Below are 26,992 nucleotides of genomic sequence, written 5' to 3' on the forward strand. Positions count from 1 at the left end.
TTGCATTGGCAGCCTTAATTCTAGCATTTCCTAACTTGTGAACGTCTGACTTTGCAACCTTAAGAATGTATGTTTTGGTGTGTAATAATTCACATAGGAAGAAGCAAGACCTGAAAAGGAACTATTTCTGCCACGAATAATAGACAAAGGTAATCATTCACACCTCCACAATGAGGTTTTTTAGCTAAGATTCCCTCCTAGAGGATTCTTCCCACTTGATGGAAACTTCCTTCTGACATTATTTATTATTCTGGTTAGAAATGTCTAAAAGATAATGTCTTTAAAAAAAAATTCTACCTTGGCCCAGAAATTCTTTTAATGTGCTACAGAGCAACATTATCTCTATTTCTCAGTAGACACTGTTAAATTCTCTTTTGTCCCCCATCATTTTTTGTTCTTTTAATTTAAAACAATTCCTACCATCAGTGTCTTAATAGCATTTCCTTAGACTGAATTTAGAGCAAGACAGAGAAGTGCACTCAACTTAAGCCAGCAGATTATGATGGCTGCTGATGTGCTGCCTTCCTGTTTCCAGTGCCTGCTGAGCTTTCAGAGCTCACCCATCTTATTTTTAGCTAGTCCAATAATTGTCTGCATCAGCTCTATTCCCAAAAGAAAAATATGCCATTGCCTACTTTTGAAATATCAGGAGGGGTTTCTGTGATAACAGTTTATTATGCTAGACCATTAAAATAACTATGTGTCACAAAAGGTCATGGATCTTGGCTGTACACATGAATAAGAAATTAATCTAGTCCTGAAGAATGACATTTCCAAGAGCTGCCTGTTGTGAAAAGCACATGACTCATAACAGCCTTCTCCACTGTGGAATATTAAGCCTACTGCAAAAAGCTAAGAATTGTCCATACGTTGTCTGTACTTAAAAAGTAAACATTTTAGGATAGTCTGTTTATAACCACCCCCAGCAGAAGAAATGGCAAGGTCAAGAAGTCATTGTTATACTCCGGTCTCCCTTGTTTAAACACACATCTACTGTTGAACAAAACTCTCTTACGATAGCATAGTGAATTTCCATCCATTTATTTCAACTAACTGTATATGTAAATAATTTAGTACATTAACCAGATAGAAACATTTTCATGTTTCTGTACTGTGGAATTCACCAACTTCCTCTCTCTCTCTCTTAATTCCCTGAACATATTTGCTCCATTTTTCCCCTTCTAGTTATAAACACCACAATTGTCACAAACCACCTTTTAAAGAATTGACTAGGGAAGCTGAGGCATGTCCCCTTGTAAATTAAATGCATGTGCAGTGAATAGAGGGCAGTCATTCTTGATGAAATAGTGGCTCTGAGTTTTCTCTTGGAAGACAAAACTCATTGAATGTCACAAACAGTAGAAAAGTTTTCTATAATAAGTGTATGAAGTATTCCTATGATAATTCTTTGAGCATGGCTGGTTGTCAACCCTACCTGTAGCAATGGTTCAGGCTTTCTCCTGCCTTTCTTCCAATTTTGCTCCTGGCTGTTATGGCAAATTTGAACAAGTCTCCAGAAATTCCCAGTTCCTTTTGCTAATTTGCCTAAAACTATTAAATATCTTCCTGACTATATATACCCAGAGAGAGATCTAGTCAGCTGAGCTGAGGAGCTCATGTGCAGCTGCAACTGTGCAATTACCAGAAAATATGAAATAGTAGTATCATGTATTCTATTTATTCCTTTTAGTGCATTCAGCCCTTTACTTTCCTGTCCAACACATAGTCAGTTTGGTGCTATTTTGGGGACAGTAACTATGAAAGCACTCATTAATTTATTTGTATTATACTGATGCCTGGAGACCTCGGTCTGGATCAGGGCCCCACTAGGCTAGGTATTACACAAACACAGAGAAGACCAGTTAGTATCTGGTGAAAAACATCCAGGCCAGATGCTCTACTGAACCCCACAGGGAGGTGATGGAAATAAAGAAGGCAGCTTCCTAGTTCTCTGTCTGATCTTATTCCTGAAGCCAAGAGACTGTCCCCTAGTGGGGGATTGCTAGAGTGCACCTTATGCTATGGACATGAGGTTAGAGGAGCTGGCTCTGCCAGATCTGACCTCTGATGAGTGAAACTGCAATTGAGAAAATATAGGCATACAGGGAGCAGGCAATGGTTCAGAACAACTGGCCTTCTACTTCAAAACAGGAGTCCTATAAAAATAGTATGTGATCATATAACTCCAGATTATATGATGATACACATGGGCAGAATCAAGGTTACAGTTATTTCCTATTTGAGTGCTTGGCTTTTAAACCTTAATAATGATGGTTTTGTAAATGGAATTTTGTAACTTTTTATTTTTAAAAAGTTTTAAGATAGAGCCAAAGAGTGCATTATGCATCACTGTTTTCTAGATAGCAGTAGGATGCTGGAGATCAGGATTACTGGACTCTACTCTTGGTTCTTGGAGGGGAGTGCAAATTGGTGGTTAAAGCAGGGGTCTGAGATATAGGTTTCCTGGCTACTGTGTATTTGTCAATGAATGATATAACCCTCAATCATCTGTGGATCTCAAAAGTGCTTGGTAAAGTGGGTATGTGGAAACAGACTTATTTTACAGACAGCATAGCCAAGCACGTAGGTTTGATATATTCTTTCCAACGGGCAGTGTCACTTAATGGGCAAAACTGTGTTCCTGATTTTCCAGAAGGCACTCAGCAGTTTTTAGAGTTAAGTCTCTCTTACAGACATCTCACACTAGCCACCCAGATTCAATAGCAGCTTTTGAAAATCTTGGTCCTGGGTTCCCTTCCTAGCTGAGCCTTCAATAAACATGAGGGCTGACTGAAAATTTTCAATGAAAACTGTTTCAGTGGCAAATTGGGTTTATGATAAAAATATTTTTTTCACGAGTAATGTCTGCTTGCTGCAGCTATTTCTACTTTTTGTCCAAAAATTTATCACCTGAAAAGGTTTGGGCCAAATCCCAAAAAAATCAGATTAGGAAATGCTAGCATGGTGCCTCATGCCCCCATTTTCCTCTATGGGCCAGGCTCACCAGTTTGACTAAGTTTCCAGTGATGTACCATAGCAGCGAGGCAAGTGGGGAGATATAGGCTGGCCAGGGAGCCCATCCCAAAGAGAAGAATGGGGGCATAAGGTACCTAAATTTATATTCCCCATCTGCCCTGTGGGAGTATTTCCAAAATGAAGATTTTAGTTTGCAGCTGAAACTTTTTGGTTTTCAATTTTTACCAAAAAATCAAAATTCTCCATAAAAAAAAATAAATCTGAAACTAACTTTTCATCAAAATTTTCCCTCAGGCAGAAGAACTATTTCCAACCAGCTCTCCTTCTGTATCTTCTAGTACTGTTACCAAAACTATGAACTAATGGCAATACCACTGTACGTATGAAGCCTTGGTCAATAATAAGGGTCATGAAGTGCAGAAAACAAGTAATGCCAGTTAGTTAAAGAGGTTAGACTAAAGCTCCCAGCCCTGGGCTACTTCCCTAAGTCAATGGGTGGTAATTATCTACTTCCATAGTTCCTGGATCTAGCCCCATTGTGGTGTTATGTGGTTTTGGGACTCTGAAAGGTGCACCATAGCAAGCACACAAGTACAAAAGCTCCTATGCATGCACACATGGTAATTTTTCTCCCCTCCAAGCTCGCAACTCATCTCAACTCAAATTTTCAGAGAGAGGCAAGGTAAGATGTGTGGATGTCAGGAAGAGCAGGGCCCTTCCTAGGTTTAGAGCAAGTTTTTTTTTTTATGAAAAGAAAGAATGGTAAGGGAGACTGCAGGCAGATTCAGAGCTGGGAGATCAGTGAACCACACATTTACCGAGGACTGTCACTACATGGTTAATCACGAGTTCCAAAATCTTTGATAGCATGATAAAAATCACCAATGACAGGGACAGACTGAGCAGCCAGCCAGGCAGTCCTAAGCACCTACACAAACCAGTTGGTGTGGTGCTCATGCTGCAAGGAGGCCACATCTCTGAGATTTGCTTTGAAGATGATCAGAGACAGTCCCTGTTTGTGCTTTAGGTGTCCTTAACATGCCTAAAAGACTCTAAAAACCTCCTTTCCCTAAAGTGTTTTGATGGGCTGGGAGTAAAACTGGAAAAATTCTGCCCATGTCACTGTAGGGCTATTTGTTTCTCAAGCAGAACAGTTCTTGCACTGCACTTTGGCAGCTCTGCTGGTTTCATGTGGTTGTAGAGTCTTGTGCCACCGATAAAGAATAGAAGGTGTAAAAGGCAGAGCTCACAACTTCCCCAAAGAGCTGGAACCAAAGCTGTAGAATAGTAGGATGGTGAACCATTACCTGGAGCTGGAGACAGACTTCGGTCAGGTTGTTCAGCTTACAGTCCTGGAGTCTTCAGAGCTCTTAAACCACCCACAGGACCAGTGAAGAGGCCATAAAATGAAATGCTATCCAGTACTTTTGTGGTTAAGGACTAACGCGCTGTGGGCAGGCCCATAGTGTTAACTCTAATCTGCACTGTGTTTATAGACCAAATCCCATTCTATAGTGGTGAAATATGTTTCTACTAAACTATTCCCATATTCCTTGTAAAATAAGCATAAGTATGTCAGTGTATATATACAAACTAATTACCAGACACACATTATTCACAAATATATACAGTTGTAAATACAAGCATCTAACATTTCAATATTTAAAACTTGGCTAAGGAATTTAAAGCTGCTAACGCCCTTTCCAATCCACCAGAAACATTTAGGACCATTTCTTCTAGTGAAACATTGTGGGGTTTTATTTACTTAAGTATCCTCTAGCTTGGTTTGAAGAGTCCAACAGTTTGAAGAAGACCATTGCTCTGGATTTGAGTTAGCTGACAGAATAATATGATCTTCAGTAAACTCAGACTGACTTTTACATTCTGATGGTTCACTCTCTTTGCAGGGTGAAGACAGCAGATTGTTTGCTGCAGGGGTATTTACTTCCCCTTCGGCAATGGTGTCTTGTGGGCATGGCCCATACGAACTTTCCGATAAGCCAGCGTAGTCATGGTCAACCACTATTGCACCTTGTAAGAGATAATGGTTGTCTGCAACAACAAAGAACATTTTGGTTAGAGTCGCCCTTTCTACTTCATTTAAAGTCATTCTGCATAATTATAGAAAGACTAAAAAAGGATGATGCTGGGTGCTAACCCATTTTCAAAGTAATTTCAATAGCAGGGCTAGAACATTTTTGTGAAGTCTGTCTTACAATATGGACAGAATTTCAGGCTCTTAATTTCTGTGTGCACCAAATTTTCAGTCTCCTCTGCTCTAAGATAAGGGTTGTAATGCCATTGTAGTAGTGTACATTCAAGAAAAAAAAAAACTCTTAAAGGAAATTTCTAAACAAAAAATCAAGAAAACCATTAAATACTCAAAAGTGAAAGGAAATGTTTCATTTTAGGTCAAAACAAATTTTTTAGAATTGTCAGTAAACTGAAAAATCTGTTATTCACCCAGCTCTTCCCGTAGCAGACTGCAGACTCCTGGGAGATTGAGGTTGGAATCTTTTTTGGGTAAAAGTGGGTTATTAGAGGCCATGGGTAAGGCTGCATTTTAGTCACAGACAGGTCACGGTCAGTAAACAAAAATTCATGGACCGTGACCTGTCCATGACACTTACTGTAAGTACCAGTGAATAAAACTCGTGGGGGAGGGCTACCTGGGGGCCCTGCTGGTTGGTGGAAGGGGAGAGGGAGAGTGGGTAGCCCCAATGGTGCTGGGGGAAGGGGGCTGGTGGGGTCTTCTCACCCCAACAAGAGAGTTTGGGTGTGGGAGAGGGCAGGGGGTTGGGCCACAGGATGAGGTGAGGTGGGCTCTCGGCAGTGCTTACCTGGAGAAATACCCAGAAGTGGCGACATCCCCCCTTGCTCAGCTGCTAGGTGGAGGTGCGGCTAGCCAGCTCTGTGCACTGCTTCCACCTGTTGGCACCAACCCCACAGGTCCCATTGGCCAGGATTCCTGGCCAATGGGAGCTGCAAAGCCAGTGCTCTTGGTGGAGGCAGCATGCAGAGCTGCCTGGCCACACCTCTGCCTAGCAGCTGAGCAAGGGGGAAGTCGCCACTTCCAGGGAATCGCACAGGTAAATGCTGCCCAGAGCCTGCCTCAATCCATCCCATGCCCCAATTCCCTGCTCCTTTCCAGACCCAAACTCTGCTGCTAGGGGAGGAGCAGGGGCCCGAGGGGCTGCAGCAGGGGCTGCCTGAGCAGCCTCAGAGCCAGCTGTGAGCCAGGCACACTGGCTGCTGCAAACATTGTGGAGGTCATGGAATCTGTAAACAAACTCGCAGCCTTAGTCATGGGTTAAGGACTGATTCTTCGAGTGGAGGACTCAGTAGTCCTAACCTGGGAAGTCAGGAGTCCTGGCTCTAACTAGCTGTTTCCTAGGTGCTAAGGATAAGAAAATCTTAGCATTGTACTTCACTGCTTAAAAAGGTGGGGCTTTTACAGCAAGATAATGAACCTGCAATAGTTATGGAACTGTAAAATTCTGCGGTGTTTAGATGCTGCTTGTGATTATTAGAACTGGGAGCACTGGCTGTTGGGAGTCTGGAAGGACAGGAAACAGGAAGGGGTGCAGGAGTTGAGGAGGCAGAGTGAGTTACAGAGGGTGCAGCAGCAGCTTGGTAAAGAGGTCTCCACTTTATTTTTAAAGTCCTGTTGAAGTTTGTTAGTACCTTGCCTGGTTGATACAACAAATCCTTAGTGTTTACCTTGCGTTAGCAATAAGGTGGCAGCATTATACCCCTGCTTATGCATGGCCTTGTCTAGTTTACTTTGCAGTAAAAACTAAAGGACTCTCCCGTATGTTTTTACAGCAAGGTAGCTAACAGTTTAGTTTTCCAGAGTAAGAAAACACCTTTTCATTAGTGAAGACAAAGTCTTAGTTAAGGAAGTACATGTTCGCATATGGATGATAGTTTTCTCTTTCCCTGTATTTATTTATAAAAGGCCAAATTCCAATACATTTACTCATGTCAACTAATATTTTGCTCCTCTAATTTAACAACACTGGGATTGCTCACTGCCCCACATAAGGAAATGCATCAAAATATGGCCCAAATTGTTTCATTGTGAAAGTTTTGTCAATTACTTGGAAAAACCTGATATCTCTCCTCATTTTAATGCCTGTAAATATTTAGTCTAGGATTTTATTAGCTGTATAAATAGATTTCTGATCCTTCTCCTCCTTTATCTTGTGACTGTTGTCCTTAATCTCTGAAGCAGTAGTTGGGAACAGGGGAAATCTAAATTTTTATGCAGTCTACGCAGAACATAGTAAACATATTAGGCTCTGATCCTATCAAGACTTGTTAATTTTTCACACTATAGCTCCGTTGAACTCAATCAGTGCGGCTACTCACATGAATAAAGTTAAGCACATGAGTACATCTTCACATGATTGAGGAGCCTTAAACAGAACTCAGATTTAACTCTTAACCCTGAAACTAGTAGAGGAGAAAATGGGTTATTTTTATCACTCTTCTGGGGAGAAAAATGATTAAGAAGCCAAGTTTTCTTGTAGCTGTGTGTAATGGAGGCTGACATTTAGCATAATGACCACTTTCTCCTAAGAAATGAAAAGTTCCAAGTTGGTTTCAGGTGTCTTTGCTGTATTAATTATGACATTGGTATTGCTACAACACTCAATGAGTTTGATGCATTTTCAACAGTGGGAACTATCACATGTATGCCAGTAGTGTAGCAGACCCGCCTGAAAAAAAAAGTAGTTATGTTCTGTGGTAAAGGTCTTTGAACCTTGAGTTATTCATTAGTTTCCAAAGATTGTGTTAAGTGACTAAGCACTAGCAACAGAAATGGCCACTGTTATCCGATTACAGATTATACTGTCAGGTCAGTGCAGCTCAAGATGTCACAGAAGCTGTAGAAATAGACTGAAGATGAGTAGAGGCACTTCTAGTAACTCTCTTCCTAAGTATAACATTTTAGGCACAGATCCATGAAGGGATTTAGAGGTTGTAACACTGAGTGATATGGTGCCTAGAAAAGTCACAGGAACACTGCCCTTGCAAAGCCTGAGTTGAGGTGCTTCATCTCCCCATACAGTAAGTGAGGAGAAATAGGTACCTAAGAATGGGATCCACAAAAGCCAGCACACTAGGTGGGCAGCCACCTTAAACTGTCAATGGGAAATTCTCACAAGATGTGTGCGCTAAGTCCTGCCCTTCTTTTGGAAATAGGCACCTAACTCTGGGCTGTACAGATCCACCTATCTGCTTAACAATCAATCCTTGAACCAGGCAGGCTGATCTGAGGGCTGGTCTACACTAAGGGGGGGGGGGGGGTGAAATCAATCTAAGATACGGAACTGTTCGCGTAGCTGAAGTTGAAGTATCTTAGCTCGACTTACCTGGCCGTCCTCACGGCGGCAAGTCAACTGCCGCAGGCCGAGGTGGAGTATGGGCGTCGATTCGCAGATCAATTTATCATGTTTAGACGAGACGCAATAAATCGATCCCCAATAGATCGATTACTACCCACCAATCTGGCGGCTAGTATAGACATACCCTTACTTTAAATTGCATGTGGGGCCTGAAAGAAACTGGCAGGGGAGAAGGAACTCCCTTATAACCTTTAGCCTAGTGGATAAGGCACTCACGCAGGATGCGCAAGACCTCTGCTTCAATTCCCTCTTCCTTCTGAGGGGAAGAAGCATCATAGTGCCTGCACTGCTAGGCTTTAGAGCCAGTAATTCTCACTTTCCTGGCCCAGTTAATATTTTACTCTTCAATTATGTAATTAAAGGTGGAACAATTGCAATAGCGGAAGTGAGAGAGATCCATATCAGAATATTTCCTAGCCTAGTGGGGAGGCTAGACTTCAACTGGAGGTCTCCGATATCCTGCGTGTGTACTCTACCCACTAGTTAGACTAAAGGTTATAAAGGGAGTTAAAAGGGCTATTTTGTGTGAATTCACCTGAGGGTCACTAGCCAGCAGGTGTGCTCAGAGGCTACCTACCAGATTAGGCCTGCCTGCAACTTAGGTGGGCCAGATGAGTCTTCTACTTCGTGAATCACTCTGGGCTTAGATGGGAGATAAGCATCCCGCTCCTATAGTGAGGTAGTAGTGCATATGCTCAGACAGGAGAAACTTAAGTGATGAGTGACTTTAGGCATCTTCAAGGTTAGGTGGCAGCCAAGCAGAAGTTTCGTAGATTGCAGTGGTGCCTAAAATAGGAATTTGGCATCTAGGTACCTTGTGGCTCACATCCTTAATAATTAGCTACATAACTAAAAGCATTCTCCCCTGTACACTACAAGTTGAAAGATACCTGATCAGAAACAGTCCACTGAGATGGTAACTACCTTTTAAGGACAGACTAACAAGGCAGTCAAGGAGTCCCTGCCCTGTGGCTGGGCTATATATAAACAGGAAGGGAAGAGGAAGCTGAGAGAGAAAGGGGAAATAGAAGCCACGTGTGCTGCGGGCAGTGGTTTCTTTCTGGCTCCAGAAGTCCAGCCAAGCCTGATTTAGTGTTGGGGTTATATTTGGGAGCTCTGAACCCAGGCCTTGAGGTGAGAATTTTATCAGCTGGTATGGTACTTGGTCCTGTGCTAGAGCATTATTAAAAATAAGACATGTTATTTATTTATTAGTGTGTGTTGGCTTCTCCCCCTGACCCATGGCTACTGCCACTCCAATTAGAGGAAGTTAATTAAGGGAGGCCACACCTGCAGCAGCACCACACTGCGAGGTCACTAGGGGACACAGAGGGACTGCCCACACCTTTATACATGGACTTCTTATATTATAGGTACTTTTTACAGAATTTGTAACATTCAGCTGTTTGCTCTCTCTAGATTACTGAGTGATCCAAAATTCCAGATATGTGAAACAGACAAATCGTTTACCCCCTTTTTTCCCCATGAACAAATAAATGCAAAATCTCAGTAGTTTTGCTCCTGTCTTCATTGGGACAAGAACAAAGTTAAGAAATAATCTTTAAAGATAGTTCAACCTAGATCTGCTTTTAATGTGTTTACCAGTTAGTGTGATTAGGGCCAAACCACATTGAACTGGTTTCAACCAGGAGAAGAGTTTAAACATGATTCCTTAATGCTGTTCCCAGCCCAGAATCTTCTTTGTTGAAAATGCACTGACTTGCATGGACTACGGTACAAGGTCTTTGTAATTAACACTGATACATTTGCTAAGATTCCCTCCTGCTCAATAATATACCCTCGTCTGACAGTAAAGCAAGTGGAATTAGAGAAGTAACAGATTTACCTTGTCCACTGGATCTTCTTATGTATGGTTTAAGGTGAGACATTTTGATGGGTCTTTTTAGTCTGGATCCTGTGGTCTCTCTTAGTATTGCACATCCATTATCTGTGATGTAGTCTATAATACAGGGACCAACCCACTCTGACTGGAAACGGCCATCTTTCCACCAGTTTTTCCTTTGCCTAAGCACTTCATGTCCAACTTTAAGATGAAATGGATTTATTTGCTTTGGCTTCCTTTTAATATTGACCTTGTTTCCAGTTTGCTGTTCATCAATCCTATTTTTCTCAATCTACATGGAGAAATAACATGAATTATAGCTTGTTTTCCTGAGGAACCGCATGTTTTCATAACATTGATTGAATACAGAGTTTACCATAAAGCATACAGAAGTCTTATTCAAAAGATCTTTCGTCATGCATGATTCATGAATTTTTTCTAAATATTTCTAATATGTTCACCTTAACACTTTTCAATCTTCTCTTTGATAACATTTAAGTATTAGGTATTTACCTGGCATTTTGTAGCTTTCCTTTCCTCCAATACTCGATCAGCCTGTTTAATTGCTTCAAGGATTTTGGCAAATGTACATTTATTATCCTCTCGTGCTTCCTGCAGTACATTTGAAGTCTCAGACACATAAGGGTTACGATTAAACATTTGGAAATATGGTGTGTTTTGGACTGGCTCCTATTTACAGGGAGAGAACACAGGCAAACTTAGTACTTGTCTTAGTGGGTATTTGCATAACAATGTCAGTCAACTCCCAACAAGAGAGACATAGTGTACACATACCATGGGAGTCAAGTTAAAAGCATACGCAATGGCAGATAAATTATCATCCCAGTCATTGGGGTGGTCTGCGCAGTATTTGTTCAGGAAAGTCTTGATTGTCTTGCATGTTCTTTCATTTGTGTCATCTGTCTGAGGATAGGACAATACTATTTGTTTCATTCCAAAGAGCTCAAATAGTTCTCTGTTGATCTTTAAAGACAAAAAACACACAATGCACAGGAACAATCACTGCTTGTATTACACTGCAGTAAATATGTACTCAATACAGTTTCTACTCTTTCCTACTACCATATATGGGTGACAGAAAAGATTGCCTTATATACATCCACCTACATATAAGTTCCAATTTAAACAGTGTGGTCTGAAGGAATGGGCATGGATATGGGATCCAGGAATTGCTGAGTTCTAAACCTGGTTTTGCTACTGACTCACTGTGGCCTCAAGAATATCAAAGTCTGTCATTTTCGCCATCTGTAGAATAGTTATTACTATCAATCTAACTCTCAGGTGTTAATTAGTGTTTGTAGAGTGCTTTGAAAATGTAAAGTTCTTCAGCATCACTAAGTGTTACAGTATTTTCCACCTGGGGCAAATCTGTTCTACCAGATGACCAAGAAAGGCAACATACAGCAGAGGGCTGGAGGCGAACATAAGGTCTAATTCACGTTGAGTCACTGACTTAGACTGTGACCTCAAAAGTCACTTGACGTCCTTCTGCTGGATGAGTCAATAGAGACTGGAGCAAATACATTACAATGAAAAATAGTTATTTTATTGCTTAATGTGTCAAGTTCACTAGGAGCTGCTTTGGAGCAAAGGGGCATATTAGAGGCAGGAAGAGGAAGTGGCTGGAGTGCTATCCCCAGCTGGCAGGTGGCTCCTCGGGATTGTCAGTTGGCACAAGTTAGAGCAGCACCCATACTGCTCTAGCTTGTAGCAAAGTTGAAGAAGAGAATCAGGAGCTGTAATTGATGATTGGTTCTTAGCTTCTTCTCCTCCCCTATCTCCCAGGCTGCCCTAACTGGCTGAAGGAGAGCCATCCTTTGCTAGGTATTCAGCTAGGCCCAGGCAGAGCCAGTCATACTCCTACCTTAGGCCAGGTCTACACTACAAGGTTTTGTCAGCATAGCTATGTCAGTCAGGGATGTGAAAAAACACCCTAGTGTCATCGCTGTGGGTTTTGCTGGTACAACTCATACACAGTTATGCTGACCGCAGCGGGGGTTTTTTAAGCATAGATTTTTTTTTCCCTAGGGAGGGGGGAGGGTATTATGCAGACAGAAAAACTGTATACTAGAGGGCTCTGACGGTATAGCCACACTGGCAAAGCATTGTAGTGTAGATGAGGCCTTATTCTCCCACAGCCCAGCAGCAAACTAGGCCATAAAGGAGTCACAGCTACTCTCTCCTCTCCCCTCACACTACAGCAGGCAACCAGCAAGGAAGCTGTTGCTCAGAGTGCTCTCAATTCACACTAGAAGTACTCCTGGGACTGCAAGGGAAGTGGTGAGATGCAGTTGAAGAGAAGGTAGTGATGAGGTTGATTCAAAATACTTCATTTTAAAAGCACAGGGTGTGGGTCGTGAAATATTTTCAATGTTTAAGCAAGTACAAATTTAGCAGAGTCACCATTGATAGACAAGTGATCTTCATGCCACAGATTGGATTCCCACTGTAATATATACTAATACTAAGGAGACTACACAGAATGTAAGCTCCACAGGCAAGGACCGTCTGTGTTTGTACAGTGCCTAGCACACAGGGGTCCTGGTCAAAGACTGGAATACTACAGCACTACAAATAATAAAGGAAAGAACAGAACCTTCTCTCGTGAGGTAGAGACAGTTATGCTTGAAGCATGATTGTCTTCTATATGTCACTGCCATTACTCCTTCACAGAACTTTTAAAAATAAAAATACATTTATGTCTATACAAGACAGAGAAGAGAAAATACTTTGACTTTTTGATATGTCTTGAGTTTTATCCTTTAATTTTCAGTGATCAGAGAGGAGCGTTCTGGAAAAATATATAAGACTAAGGCAGAGATCAGCAACCTTTGGCACGTGGCCCGCCAGGGTAAGCACCCTGGTAGGCCAGGCTGGTCTGTTTACCTGCTACGTCCTCAGATTCGGCCAATCACGGCTCCCACTGGCCACGGTTTGCCACTCCAGGCCAATGGGGGTTGTGGGAAGTGGCGCGGGCTGAGGGATGTGCTGGCCGCCTCTTTCCGCGGCCCCCATTGGCCTGGAGCGGCGAATTGCAACCAGTGGGAGCTGTGATCAGCCAAACCTGCGGACATGGCAGGTAAACTGGCCCGGCCTGCCAGGGTGCTTACCCTGGCAGGCCACGAGCCAAAGGTTGCTGATCTCTGGACTAAGGCATCTAAGCCATTATAAATTATTGCCCACCCTCAGATAGCTTGGAGCAGGCCCTGAATCATGCGAGCAAAGTCAATGGCCTCAACTCCTCAAAGGTAAATGGCAACACACCAGTTTTCATAAACAAGTCACTGTAAATTTGGCACCTAAACCTCTCAGATTGTCTAAAATACAAGGATATGGTAATCAAACACACTATCTTCCCTAAAATAAAGTCTCTTTAGGGCTGACTTCTCTTACCTGATGAACAAACTCTTCTGCTTGATCGATAACCATTTTTTTAAGCGGTCCATACAAGAAAAACACACTGACAATTGCCTTAGCAATTTCTACCGCTGAAGTGTCTTGTAGTGGCAGAACCACCATCCATTTTGTGAACAAGTCTGTCATCATTATGACATACATATGGTTTCTGCGGGTGGTATTAAATGGTCCCATTAGGTCTATTGTGACTGCAGTCCATGGATCCTCTACTTTGATAGGGTGTAATTTGGGTACTATGATGGCTGTATTCTTTGCCACCTGGCAATGCTGGCAAGCATACACCTGGGTCAGAAACAAGAAAAGAGGGACATTACTAACAAGTGTCTGCTGAAGGCATAATGTCACTAGAATAAACACTTAAATATTATCATTCCAACGAGAGCTGGAGATTAGGGCATCTCAGTCATTCTACACCAATCCCATTCATTTTACATTTCTTTATACTATTAAACATTTGAGACAGATATTCAGCTATAGCAAAAACAAATACAACCACACAACATAGCACAGATTGGAGGTAGTTGTATGAAAATAATTTACAGCTCAACTTTGAATACCACTGATCCTGGGACTCAGTGTGCTGTTCTAGACCCACAGTATAAAGTAAAGCAGCCTTCACTATCTTTGATTAATACAGCAGCTGGGCATCAGCAGCAGACAGGGAACCCCCGGTCATGTCCCCTTTGCTCCAGTCAAGCTTCCTCCTTTGGTAGAAGGGAGGTGATGTGCACAGGACAAGTTATGCTGGCCTTATGCCACCAGAAGATCCTTTGCACTAAGGTCATTTTCCTTTGGCTAGGTGCACAAGTTATATAGGCAGAATCTGGCATAGAACTGCACAGGCCTGATTTATCTGCTTAGCAGGATCTCATCTTATATCTATCTAAGCCAAATGCAAAGAACTGTTTTCATTTAACATGAAAGTTAGATGATCACAAGTATAAAGAAATGTAGCTGATTGCAAGAGCAACAATAATTTGGCAACACTGAACAATATGTACATGTATATCTGTGTATACATTTTATGTTTCAGGACCAGATTCTGTGGGTACACAATCTGTATGTATTTGTGTGATAAGGGGTGTGTCAAGGTTTTTTCCCCACTTTGAACTTTTAGATTCCAAAAAGTGGGGACCTGCTTGATCACTTTTAAGCTTAATTACTAGCTTAAATTTGGTACGCTGCCACCAGCCAAAAATATAGTGTTTGGCACACTTCCTGTTCCCCCCAAAACCTTCCCTGGGGAACCCTAGACCCAAACCCCTTGGATCTGAACACAAGGAGAAATTAGCCTTCCCCCTTCTCTTTTTCCCCCTAGACTTTCCCCTCCCTGGGTTACCCTAAGAGGCTACACTGATCCAAACTCCTTGGATCTTAAAACAAAGAGGAATTAACCTTCCCCCCACCAATCCCTGGTGAGTTCAGACCCAATCCCCTTCGGTCTTAAAACAAGGAAAAAAATCAATCAGGTTCTTAAAAAAGAAAGCTTTTAATTAAAGAAAGAAAAGGTAAAACTTATCTCTGTAAAATCAGGATGGAAAATGTTTTACAGGGTATTCAGATTCATATAGCCTAGAGGGACCTCCCCCGCCACCCTTAGCCTGAGATTCAAAGTTACAGCAAACAGAGGAAAAATCCTTCCAGCAAAACACACATTTACAAGTTAAGAAAACAAACATAAGACTAATCTGCCTTTTCTGGCTATTACTTACTATTTTGAAACATGAGAGACTGATTGATTCAGAAAGATTGGAGAAAACCTAGGTGTACATCTGGTCCCTCTTAGCCTCAAGAGTGAACAACGAACAAAAACAAACACCACAAACAAAGACTTCCCTCCACCAAGATTTGAAAGTATCTTGTCCCCCCATTGGTGTCCTCTGGTCAGGTGTCAGCCAGGTTCACTGAGCTTCTTAACCCTTTACAGGTAAAAGAGATATTAACCCTTAATCATCTGTTTATGACAGGGTGCAAGAAGATTTCCAATTGGGTGTCCCACATAAGAAACTCCCCCATGTACCCCTAATGCCCAAAAGGAGATAAAGACTGTCAGAGTCACAATTTCTGTTCTTCCCATGCTCTGACCAGCCATTCTGGCAGAGTGTGGGTGGTGCGGGATAGTAAGTTGTATCCCAAAAAGGGAGTTAACAGTGGTCTTGCAGCCTCTATGTATCTATCAGCACCTATATGTATTCTGCCTCCCTGAGTATGAATGCTTCCTGGTGCTCTCACTGAGGCAGCAAAACCCCTCACCATCACTTAGTACACGCTGTGCCTACAATGCACAATTGTGCTATATATTAAGCTACCCTGTTAACAAGAAAAGGAGAAATAGAAAATACTACTTGGCCACCTTGCACATATGTAAACACTGATCCTTTTTGGGATCTTAAACTTGTAGTTCTGACTTTTTATTGTCTGACTAACACTGTAACTTGAAAAATAATTTAAAAATCTAAATAAGTTCATGTGTTTTGCTAAATCAGAGTCTTAGAGCTACTCAGGGCCCCAAGCTACACAGAGCATTGGAAGTTTAGTCCCAGTGATCTAGCCCACAAACTTAGTTTTTCTAACACCACATTTTCATTCACTCATAATACTGAAAAGGGTCTCTATTTCTGAACTGAAGTTAGGTATCAGCCCAATAGCAATTTGAGGAGGAATTTTCAAAAGCCCCCAAGTGACTTAAACACAAATCTCATAGAAACCAATGGGACTTAGGTGTTTTTTCAAAAGTACCTACAGATCGTAAGTCCCACTGGCTTTTAATGAGAAACATGTTCTTAAGTAACTTAGGGTTTACTTATAGCACAAAAATGCTCATACATCCATCACACACACTTTTTTATTTTTAAGTTGAGCAAAATATCTGTTCAGTTATTTGAGTTAAAGTGAAGCAAAAGATATGAGTCTTGTAACAGAATTATGCAAAGTAATCAGCAGTATCTCAATTAAGCTTATTACAAAGATATTCTGTAGTTATGACTCATACCCACTGTTTGACGTCATTTGTTATGGAAGTCCAGTAGTAACTAGACTCCACCAGAGTCAGAGTCCTTGATATTCCATGATGAGCACCTGCAGCACTTTCATGGCATTTGTGTAGCACTCTCTTCTTCTCCTCATCTGAAACAATTACCAAACGCATCTGTTTCCTGTCTTTTCCCACATAGAACAACTTATTTTCTGGAAGGAAAAAAAATATTACAGATTATGTGTCATCAAGACAGAACAATCACAGATGTCTATTAAACTATTGGATATACTTGGTTATGTATTTTATTAAACTCATATTATTCATCATTTTCAGCTATATACAATTACATATCACATCCATCTTTTGCAGGTAATATTTATTTACTGCAGTACTCCATTAACTCTGAATACAGGGCAATGCACCCTTACTTATCCTCACAGGAGCACAAGAGAGATTGCATTCCCCCATGAAGTCTCTCCGAAGCGTAATCTATTAAGACTAAGAGGGTGACATGCTTCACAGTTTCTGTTGGCAGAGGTCATTGCACACACCAGGGGCTTTTTGCACATCCCTCCATTTCCCACACGAGCATTTCCTTGGGAGCCAACCTCCCATCTGCTCTATGCCACTCCCTCCAGCCCTAACTATTGTGGTAAACCAAATGCTCTTTGTCAGGAGTTAAAATTGAGGGTTGACATTTTGAGTTTCCTTGAGTCATGGTCTCCCAATAGCTACAGATTTCACTAGTAGCTAAAATGGGCTTTAATTATTAGATGGAGCTCCATATCCTTTAAATACAATTAAACATGCGGATAAAGAGGCCAAAGGGGACAGATTTTCTGTTTTTGAGAATGTTCATGTATATGCTAACCTGGGATAGACAGACGAGTTTTATTTTATAAAGCAAGTACGAAAAAAAAAAAAAAATCAGATACTGTTCTCAATGTGCTATGAGCAAGTCTTCACCTGAAGGAAACCAGAAGTAATGGATTTCCCGAGACAGAAAATATTTCTCACCTTTGAAAACAAATTTTTTGGCTGCTCTTCTTATTCCACTTCTCTCACTTGCTAACGTAGTTGGATGATATTCTCCTGTTCGTTTGTAATAGGAGATTTGTTTCAGATGGAGCCCACCATTCTTTCCACTACGAACCATTGTTTGCCTAAAATGCACAAATATTTTACAGTGTATTGCAGTGACAGTTGCTCCAACTTATCACATCCCTTGTAGCCCCTTCATTCCCTTACGTTTGAATATCAATTCTACACATAATGTCTGACTGTCCCTCTTCCTCACCACTTTCTTGTGTTTGGGTTCCACATACTGGATCCATGTGCTTTTATGCCTTCCTGAATCTGAAAATGGTCCAGGTATGGCCTCTGCTCTGGGTTTGTAGGATGACTCACAGGGTGTAGATTCTCTTTGTAGCACCCCCTCCTGAGACCTAAGACACTGCAATCCATCTGTGTAGGCCTTGAGACTAGTGCTAGCTCTCTCAGACTCCCCAGTTGCTTAAGCACACCCTCTCCTAGAGCTCCAACCTCGTGGGCCCTTTGGTTTATAGTTTCTCTCTTCAGAGACATGTGAAAGTTGAAGCAAACAGACAGCAGCTTTGCAAAAGGGATTTCTAAAACCAGTGACTTTCTACTTTAGGCAGCACAAGAGATATGGAGATGTAGATAAAAACAATAAAACACCTACATGTGCTTCCCTGCTTCAGTTTCCTCCCAACTCAAGCATTCTTTGGGGTTTGGTCAGAGTCCTCATGGGTGTCTAGACTCCCCCTGCTGCAGCTCATGGCTTCTCCTCTGAATTATAGACTCTTTCTATCTCCCACAGTCAATTTCTTTCAGCCTTGGCTGGTTCTACAGTCCAAGTCCCTCTCCTTCCAAAAGACTTGTCCCTTTGTTTCTCTCCTGCCGCATCCTTTTTCTCTCTAACTAAACCACCCAGTTGCTGTGTTTTTAAAGAGCTACACCCATGTCGTATCACTTTTTTCCCTCTCCTGAGAAAAGGCATTCCTTCAAACCCTAGTACTGTACAGAGAAATTGGAAAAAACTGGTTTTATCTAGGATACAGTTACTCGTTTTTCCACCTAGGCAATTTCTACTCAGATGCTGATGATCTTTAACGATTGACCTCATCACAGACAGACCCTGCTGCCCTGTAGTGCAGGGAGTTTGTGATAAGAATAGAGTAAAAGACAGCCACAGATAGGTTATAAAATCAAAGTGGAATTCATAAATTGGACATTGACAAATTCCTGAAATCACAACATAGAAAGTTTTCTGTAAATATATTGCCCAAACAAACTTTACATAGTCTAAACACTTCAATATAATTTTTGTCTTAGTGATTTTCTCATATGTAAATATCTGGCCATATTAATTGTTATGCTAAACCAGGGGTAGGCAACCTATGGCACACGTACCAAAGTGGCATGTGAGCTGATTTTCAGTGGCACTCACACTGCCTGGGTCCTGGCCACTGGTCCTGGCCACCAGTCTGGGGGGCTCTGCATTTTAATTTAACTTTAAATGAAGTTTCTTAAACATTTTTAAAACGCTTATTTACTTTACATATAACAATAGTTTAGTTATATGTTATAGACTTATAAAGAGACCTCTGAAAATGTTAAAATGTATTATTGGCACACGAAACCTTAAATTAGAGTGAATAAATGAAGACTTGGCACACCACTTCTGAAAGGTTGCTGACCCCTGTGCTAAACATCCGTTCCCTTACTCCATATTTATGGCCATCATGCTACATCATTTGTTATCTCATCCTTTACTCTGATGTAAAACATACACAACACCTATCACATCACGTAGTCAATCCCTCTGCCTATACCTGATGTTGTTTAGTCAATTATATTGTAAAAGATCCAAGCAATGGAGCTTCCATCACATCCCGTAGAAAGACAATCAAACCACAGAGGAAGATTGCTATTTCTATTTTTAAATACTTAATAAGGCTCTTAAATACTATGGTTGGGGATCATTAAGTATCTACCCAGACAGATAGCATCTCGATGGAAAAAATGGACAAAAACAACTCCCAGAATAGAGAGTACCACAAAAGCCTGTCTTGTTCATTAATCTGTCAAGCAAATTAGATTTTGAAATCAGATTTTGCACGACATTACTTCCCCACCCATGTGTTGATTCTCCTCGGTTCATGGTAATAAACTGAAATGCCACTAATAGAATATGTCATTAGTACAGAAAAAGCTTAGGTCTAACATTAATAGCTTCAGAATAATTCCCAATAAATGACAGGTGAAAGACAAAAATCAATGCAAGTTGCATGGATTTTTCCAGTAGTCCATTTTAAAAAAAATCTGATTCAGCATTTATAAGCAAGAGTTTAAATTTTTACAGTTTGATCCTGCTCCGTTGACTTCAATGGGAGCAAGATCAGGCCATAACAGACTGACATGCTATCTATCTATCATTCCTTATTGTAATTAGGAAATTATTCTTGGTGTGTAAGCAATTTCCCCACTCATCCTTGCATTGCATCACAAGATGCACAGTGTGACCGAGCACATAATCAGAATTTTAGCTTCCATACTATGTCTGACAAGAGACAAATAATTAAGAGAAACTATCTAGTCACTTTGGAAGTGATCCATTGTGTCTTGTATGGTCTCATTAATGTTCCCCTATTTGAACACTAAAAATGTAAATCAGTGGGTACTGGTTTTCAGTTTACTGTTTATATCTTCATCGTTAAACTCTTGGGAGGGAAAAAACTCTCCAATTATTATGTATGCATGAATAAGCAGTATATTCCCCTTCCAAAAAAATGAAATGTCATGTGTTTGCCATTAATGAGATTTCATAAATATCAATAACACACAGCAGGTCTAAGTGTTGTTTTGTTATTTTTAAGGAACCTAAAATTGTGCTTCACAGGTCAGCAGAAAGACAAGGTCTTTACCCCACAGAATGTCTAATTTTGGACATCATGGGCCAGACTTTCATGTACATAAAAGTTCCATTTGTAATATTGCAGAAACACAAAGGGGGCTTACTACAGCTGTAAGGCAGGGGAGACTCCTCAGGTGCTATAGGTCTGGAGTAGCTAAGCTTATACCAGCTGATCCTGGTCCTCCAGCATAGAGGACATTTGTGGAGGGGGGAGGGCTATATCAGGAGTGGGACCTGAACACAATGTGCTCTGGTGATCCTGGCTGACAGAGTGGCTCTTTGGGAGCCAGTATAAGTGTAAACTGCCAGCATAAATTGGAGCAACCCAGAGGCTGGTCTAACTCAACTGGTGGAAGTAGTATATATGGGATAAACAGCAGGAAGTGGATGAGGAGAAGGGGGATGGGCTACACAGCAATGAGATTGTTTTAACTTATGTAAAATAAATAATCAACATTAATATTTCCAATTTTCAGTTATACTATTGCTATAAGATCAGACATGCTGGAATAACAGCATTAAAAATCTAAGCTGTATTAAATGTAATAAAAGTTTTCTAAGTACCTCATACATCAAGTCACTGGAAATAGTGAATGTTTTTCACATAACATACAGTATTTGTTAGAATAGCATGAAATCACACAACACTATTTAGAATTGCTCCTATGTCTTCCTGTGCAGGAAAACTGCTTTTGTTTTGGTTAAGTGAGAAATCTTTATCATCTCCAGCAATGGTAGCAACTATATTAGTTTGAAAAAAAGGGCTGATAAGCAGATTATATTGTAGACTACAAGTACGATGGCTAACTCAACAAACACTACAGCAAATGCTTAAACATGTACTTAAGTGCTTTGCTGGAAAAAACTAAATAAGCTTCCTTCCTGGATGCTAAGAATTTCCTATGTCCCTATGGATTGTTTCAGTTTTAGTATTTTCTTTCTTACTGTGTGTTTTTCTTCACACCAAATTAGATGTCTTTCTGACATGCAAAAGGAAGCTGCAAGAGCCATCAGGTGCCCCTTCCCAGCAGCGTGGGCATATCGTTTCAGGCACCTGGAGCATCTCACAGAGAGGTAAATCGCTACAGGACTGGGGACACCCTGGCTGGTGCCGGATCAGACCCATGCCCTGTCCACCCAACCCCTTGCATCTAGACCCCCCCATACCCAGACTCCCCACAAACCTCCACCCCACTGAGTCTCACCCCCTGCACCCAGCCCTTCCCAGCCAGTGGCTCATACCCTGCACCGGGATCATCTGCTAGTCCTGGCTGGGCGAAGAGTGCAATTCCCCTGGACTGAGTGGCCAGGTCTGACCCATCTCCAGAAACTTCCCTCAGTTCTACACCTCCCCTGTTTCTTGCCCCCATCACTCCTCAACTGCAGAGAAAAAGAGAGAGAGAGATCACTTTATGGGGAGCTGCTCCCCCATCTGCCCAACCCTTGTGCAACTGGATCCCCCCTAGACACTCCCCCCAGCCTCAATCCCCCCTGCATCTGGACCCCCACCAAGCCCCTCCCCCCATCAACCCCACCCCTCCTGCATCCAGACCCCCACCCACGTACTCAAGCCACAACGCACTGAGTCCCCTAACCTCAAACCCCACCCTGATGAGCCCCACTCCCTATGCACCTGGACCACCCCATGAGCCCCCCACATCCAAACCCCCATGCCACTGAACCCCAACCAGCTGCACCTGGATCCACACTCTGCTAAGCCCCACTTCCCCAGTACCTGGACCCCCTGCTGAGCCCCATCACCCCACACTCAGCCCCCTCTGCTAAGCCCCAATAACCTTCACTTGGACCTCCTGCAGTGTCCCATTGCCCCCGCCCTCCCCCCCCACTGAGCTGTCCACATCCAGATTGCCCCACATAGAACCCTCTCATCCCACACCTGGACCTCCCCTTCCCCACTAAGCCCTTCCACACTTGGATCCTGCTGCGCTGAGCCTCCCTGCTCACACTTGGTGCGCCTGGCATGGAGCTGCTTACCCTAGTGAGTTGCTACACCTCCTACTCCTGAAGGAATTCTGTACCAAAAAATTCTGCACCAAAAAAATAAAAATTCTGAGCATGATTTTAAAATTCTGCAAATTTTATTTGTCAATAATTAAATGTGGAGGTTCCAGCATGGCAGTGGGGAGCACTGACTGTATGTAGGTCAGAGATCACCCTGAAGCCCCCCTCCCTTAGGACACAGACCGCTGGGGCAGGCCTGGCCCCTGCACTGTGTCAGGTTTGAGCGCAGTCTCACTGCCAAGTCTATGTCGGGGGGCTGCCATGTGGCGCCTCAGCATTTATTTGTTGACAAATAAAATTTTGCAGAATTTTAAAGTAGTGTGTAGAATATTTTTTTGGGGGTGGGGAGAACAGAATTTTTAACTTTTGTGTCACAGAATTCCCTCTGGAGTAACTAGAAAAGGTGGACTTTTTCAAACCACTTGTTAGCTAGCACATGTCAAAATCATAGCATGGATGAGGCAATTATAGTGAGCAGGTTGTGGAGGAAACACCCACCTCCATCATGACAGCTTTTCCTAGTCTGGATTCACCCAGACAGTTTATAATTTCATTAATGTTTCAACAAGTGAACATGACAAACAATAGAAGGAAAGAGAACAGGATGTGTCTTGCAACTCATCAGATCTTACTGCTTTTATTGGGCCAGATTTTTTAATCTATTCCCGCTGCTTTCTGCTATTCCAGTGGTGCAAAGCAGCCCTTAACCAGCTATCTAAGGAGTCCCTCTACTTAGGAGAGCTACAAGTGGCATGGTTCATCAGCAGCATCTACTCTCCCCTCGTTCTCCAGCTGACAGAATAGAATTTAGGGGCCACAGGCGGCTAGTATAAAGCAACACAGCCCCGAGAATGGGGAGGCTACGATCTGGCCCAATGCATGAAGTTGAGGAATTAATATGTTTCTCCAAGATGGAATTTCTGTTTATTCAGCAGTTTTTAAACAATTAAGAATTTATATCCCAAAATTAAAACAATGTCAATGAAAAGTCAAGCACTGAAAAGTTTAGGAAATTACTGGGAAATGTCAAATTAAAGTTGTCTGTACAATCTTAATTTATCGCTTGTTGCGCATATGCATTCTGATAGTCTTTAATTACATGACCACACATTACTGTATTTTCTTGTCCTGCAGTCTCCAGGTTCTTCTTTCTGTACCTTCCAACTTCTGAAACAAATAGAGCAGGAATCCTACTGCTAAAAGCCCCTTCACTATACAACCCTGACTCAGCTCCCCAGAGAACAGTGCATCCTGTGTAATGAATGAGGCAGGGGTCCTATGGGGAAAACGTTTGTGACTGGGTAATTAAAGATGATCATAATGGACACATACAAGGAAGTGAATGAAGGTTGCATGAGCGACTGTCATACTGACATTTCTTAACGTCTGAGTGCTTGATTTTGCAACACTGATGTTCTTTTAACACTTTTTGTGGGGGGAGTGGGGATGCAAAACATGTTTTTCACCGTTGCTCAGAGGCTGCTGCAAGGCAACAAGAAACTGAACAAAGTCTTGTTAATATCACCTTGCTGGTGGCAAGAGCTATTCATCGGCAGCAGATGGCATTGGAGCCATCTGTCTGTGGGCTTGGGCAGACAGGCCATGGCCCCCGGGGAGGTATGCAAGGCTGCAAACTATGTCTAAGATTTCCAAAAGGCTCTGCAAACGAAAAAAAGGTTGAGCCCCACTACTGTAGACTGTTACGCATTTAGAAGATTATCTTTGCAACCGCAAATATTGGTCGGTTTTCTGCATGGAAGTTTATTCTGTGGGAGTACTGATGGGCGAGCCCCACTGCCACCCGCGCCAGGAGACGGGTCCTGCGCCTGGGTGGACAGCGGAGTGTCCCAACCCCAATCATCTCAACTCCCAGCTGAGGGCCCTGAGCGGAGCTGAAGGGCCTGGCAGCCCAGCGGTCACACCGCGGGGTAGGGGCAGGAGCAGGGCGAGGAAGAGGGTCTCCGCCCAGCCCTACCCATCTCACGCACGGACTCACTGTGCCCAGTGCTTGCGGGCGCCTCGGAGCAGGAGATGCGTGGCTGCGTCCCTCCCTCAGCTCTTGGGAAGCGCGCGCCGAGCCCCGCTCTCCGCCGCAGCAGCCCCTGCCCAGCCAGCAGTACTCCGAGCCACGTGGACTACGATTCCCAGCATGCACCGCTTTGATTATCCTCCGACCAGGCGGCGCCCCACCTTGGAACACTTTAGTCTCCATGGAGATGAAAAAGGAGCCTTATGTGCCGAGAACGGTTGTCCTCGCGAGACTGCAATACAAGCCGGGGACTTTAGTCCCTACCGGCCGTTTCTAAGTTCCGTTTGCCTGCGAGGATTTGCACATGCGCGAAACAAACCCTGCGTTCCTGCGCGATATTTTCCCTCTTGTTGCCAGGACGCAACGAGTCGGGCACGTACAACGATAACCAGCCACGCATTAGATTCATAAACACGCACCTGGCTATCGCGATATCCTACCCCGAGAGGGCCGAGAGCGTGTTTCTCTGGTCTGGCGAAAAAAAGTGGCAGTTCCGCGCGAGGGAGTTATGTGGCGCTCCCGGAAGTGACGACTCCCGGGGGGAGAGGAGGCCCGCAGGGGCGGGCCCAGCCAGTCAGAGGGCTGAGCGGCTCCTCTTCGTTCCTCAATGGGCCGGGCGGCGCGCTGCGCCTGGCACCCGAGCCAGCATGGGTAGGTGAGGAGATGCCGTCCCGCGATACTGGGGCGGGTCCCCCTTTCTCCAGCGGGGTGTAGCCCAGTGGCGCAAAGGTCGCTGCAGCTCCGCACTCCCGGGCCCGCGGGGAGCTGGAGTCCGCCGGGGAAGGGGCTGTCCCACGCTGCGCGGCCGGGCCGGTCCCGGCGCAAGGACCTTGCAGGGCGATTCCCGCGTCCCTGCCCATCTCCGCGGCGTCAGGGTGTCAGTCGTTGGGCTCAGGGCGGGGTTGTTGAGTCCCGGCGCCGCCCCAGGCTCGGGGAGCGTTTGCATCCGCGTGTGGCCGCGCCACCCTACGCGCTTCCCGCTTGTAGGTGCTACAGCGCAGCCAGGGAGCGCAAGAACAGCGATCCCCGCAGGCCTACGGCAGGGGCCGGGGCCCCGCACTAGATGGCCGCGTCCCCGGTGCCAGCAGTGCCTTTCCTCCCGAGGGCTGTGGGGGCACAGGGGGTGCCCAGAGCCACTGGGCTGCTCGCCCTCCTTCCCCACGTGCGGCCACCCTTCGCGTGTGTAGCGTGAAAAGTGCTAGGGCTGCTTCCTAGGGACCAATTGCTGACCTTAACCAGGGAGCTAGAGGTTACTTCTGGAGGACAAAACTAACTTTCCTGTCACCAAACTCTCCGGAACTATAAACGCGTGTTTGAGGTGGGTGATGCTGGTCTTTGTTCCATAAACATGAGCAGTCACAAAATGTCACACTCCTTGTTCCTTAATTGTAGAGTTGGCCTGAGGGCAGTGGAATGATAACTAGGGTGCTGCACAGATTTACAAACTGAAACCCTCTTTTTTCCATAGGAAAAAACAACTTTAAAGGCTACTGCATGAATGTTCTTACAAAATCTTAGTTGAACTTATAAGAAATAAAATTAAACTAATAAAGAGTCTTGGGCCACCAGCTAATTTTCTCCAACTATTCAGTCAGATAAGTTGAATGCAATCCTCGTGTTTTTTCAAAAAACTGAATTTCCATTTGCTTTTCAGCATTTCCCAAACACATGGATGCTGTCCATCATCTAGCAAATTAAACATATTTCCTTTAAAACATGGTGGGCATAATCATTAGGTTTGATACCCAGCTCTCACCTGCTTTGTGGTCAGCTGACTGAGGACCGGCGCCAGGGTTTCTGGTGCCCTAGGCACCAGGCCATTTCGCCGCCCCACGCGCTGGTCTCGCGGCTCTGGTGGAGCTGCCGCCACGGGACCAGCGGACCGTCCGCAGAAATGCCTGCGGCAGGTCCACCGGAGCTGCAGGACCAGCGTACCGTCCGCAGAAATGCCTGCGGCAGGTTCACCGGAGCCACGAGACCAGTAGACCCTCCGCAGGTATGGCTGCGGCAGCTCCACCGGAGCTGCCTGCCACCCCCCTGGCAAAATGCTGCCCCTTCCCCCCCCATAATGCTGGCGCCCTAGGCGACTGCCTAAGTCGCCTAAATGAAAGCGCTGGCCCTGACCCTGATTCCAGGTATATCTGTGCTACAGAGTCACAGCCCTGGCACTGCAGTTCTACCACTGTAGTGTAGACACTCCTATGTTACCAGAAGGGATTTTTCCATCGATGTAGATAATAATCCACCTCTCTAACAGGGGTTAAGTTGTCCTAAATTTTTGCCCTGTGATACTGTTTTCCCAGCCCTGAGTGATGTAGCGTGATTAACTTAAGTTTTAGGTGTAGACCAGACCTCAGAG

At 43.6% G+C, this 26,992-nt stretch overlaps 2 protein-coding genes across 17 annotated transcripts in view; one reads left to right on the forward strand and one right to left on the reverse strand.

Annotated features, from left to right (window-relative positions):
- Positions 1–1,025: 1,025 nt before the first annotated feature.
- On the reverse strand, positions 1,026–25,150 carry GIN1 (gypsy retrotransposon integrase 1). Of its 8 annotated transcripts, none has more exons than XM_032763460.1 (9): positions 25,053–25,150; positions 23,719–23,771; positions 17,663–17,808; positions 16,661–16,854; positions 13,645–13,950; positions 11,026–11,214; positions 10,744–10,920; positions 10,234–10,522; positions 1,026–5,028 (listed from the first exon to the last, which is right to left on the reverse strand). In XM_032763460.1, the coding sequence occupies exons 3-9, from the start codon at positions 17,799–17,801 to the stop codon at positions 4,742–4,744; spliced, it is 1,581 nt and encodes a 526-aa protein (XP_032619351.1). In that variant the 5' UTR covers positions 17,802–17,808; positions 23,719–23,771; positions 25,053–25,150; the 3' UTR covers positions 1,026–4,741. The 8 variants fall into 8 exon arrangements, with proteins under 8 accessions (XP_032619351.1, XP_032619355.1, XP_032619354.1 ...); XM_032763464.2 differs by lacking the exon at positions 25,053–25,150 and adding an exon at positions 24,795–24,858; XM_032763463.2 differs by lacking the exon at positions 25,053–25,150 and adding an exon at positions 24,601–24,729.
- A 59-nt stretch (positions 25,151–25,209) lies between these two features.
- Positions 25,210–26,992, forward strand: part of PPIP5K2 (diphosphoinositol pentakisphosphate kinase 2) — an 85,388-nt gene continuing 83,605 nt past the window's right edge. For all 9 annotated transcript variants that reach the window (XM_032763443.2, XM_032763448.2, XM_032763450.2 and 6 more), the window contains exon 1: positions 25,210–25,284. The gene's annotated coding sequence lies outside the window, so the exon portion shown is untranslated. The remainder of the gene's footprint in view (positions 25,285–26,992) is intronic.

The sequence above is a fragment of the Chelonoidis abingdonii genome, chromosome 6 (assembly GCF_003597395.2).
Source record: "Chelonoidis abingdonii isolate Lonesome George chromosome 6, CheloAbing_2.0, whole genome shotgun sequence".
NCBI classification, from domain to species: Eukaryota; Metazoa; Chordata; order Testudines; family Testudinidae; genus Chelonoidis; species Chelonoidis abingdonii.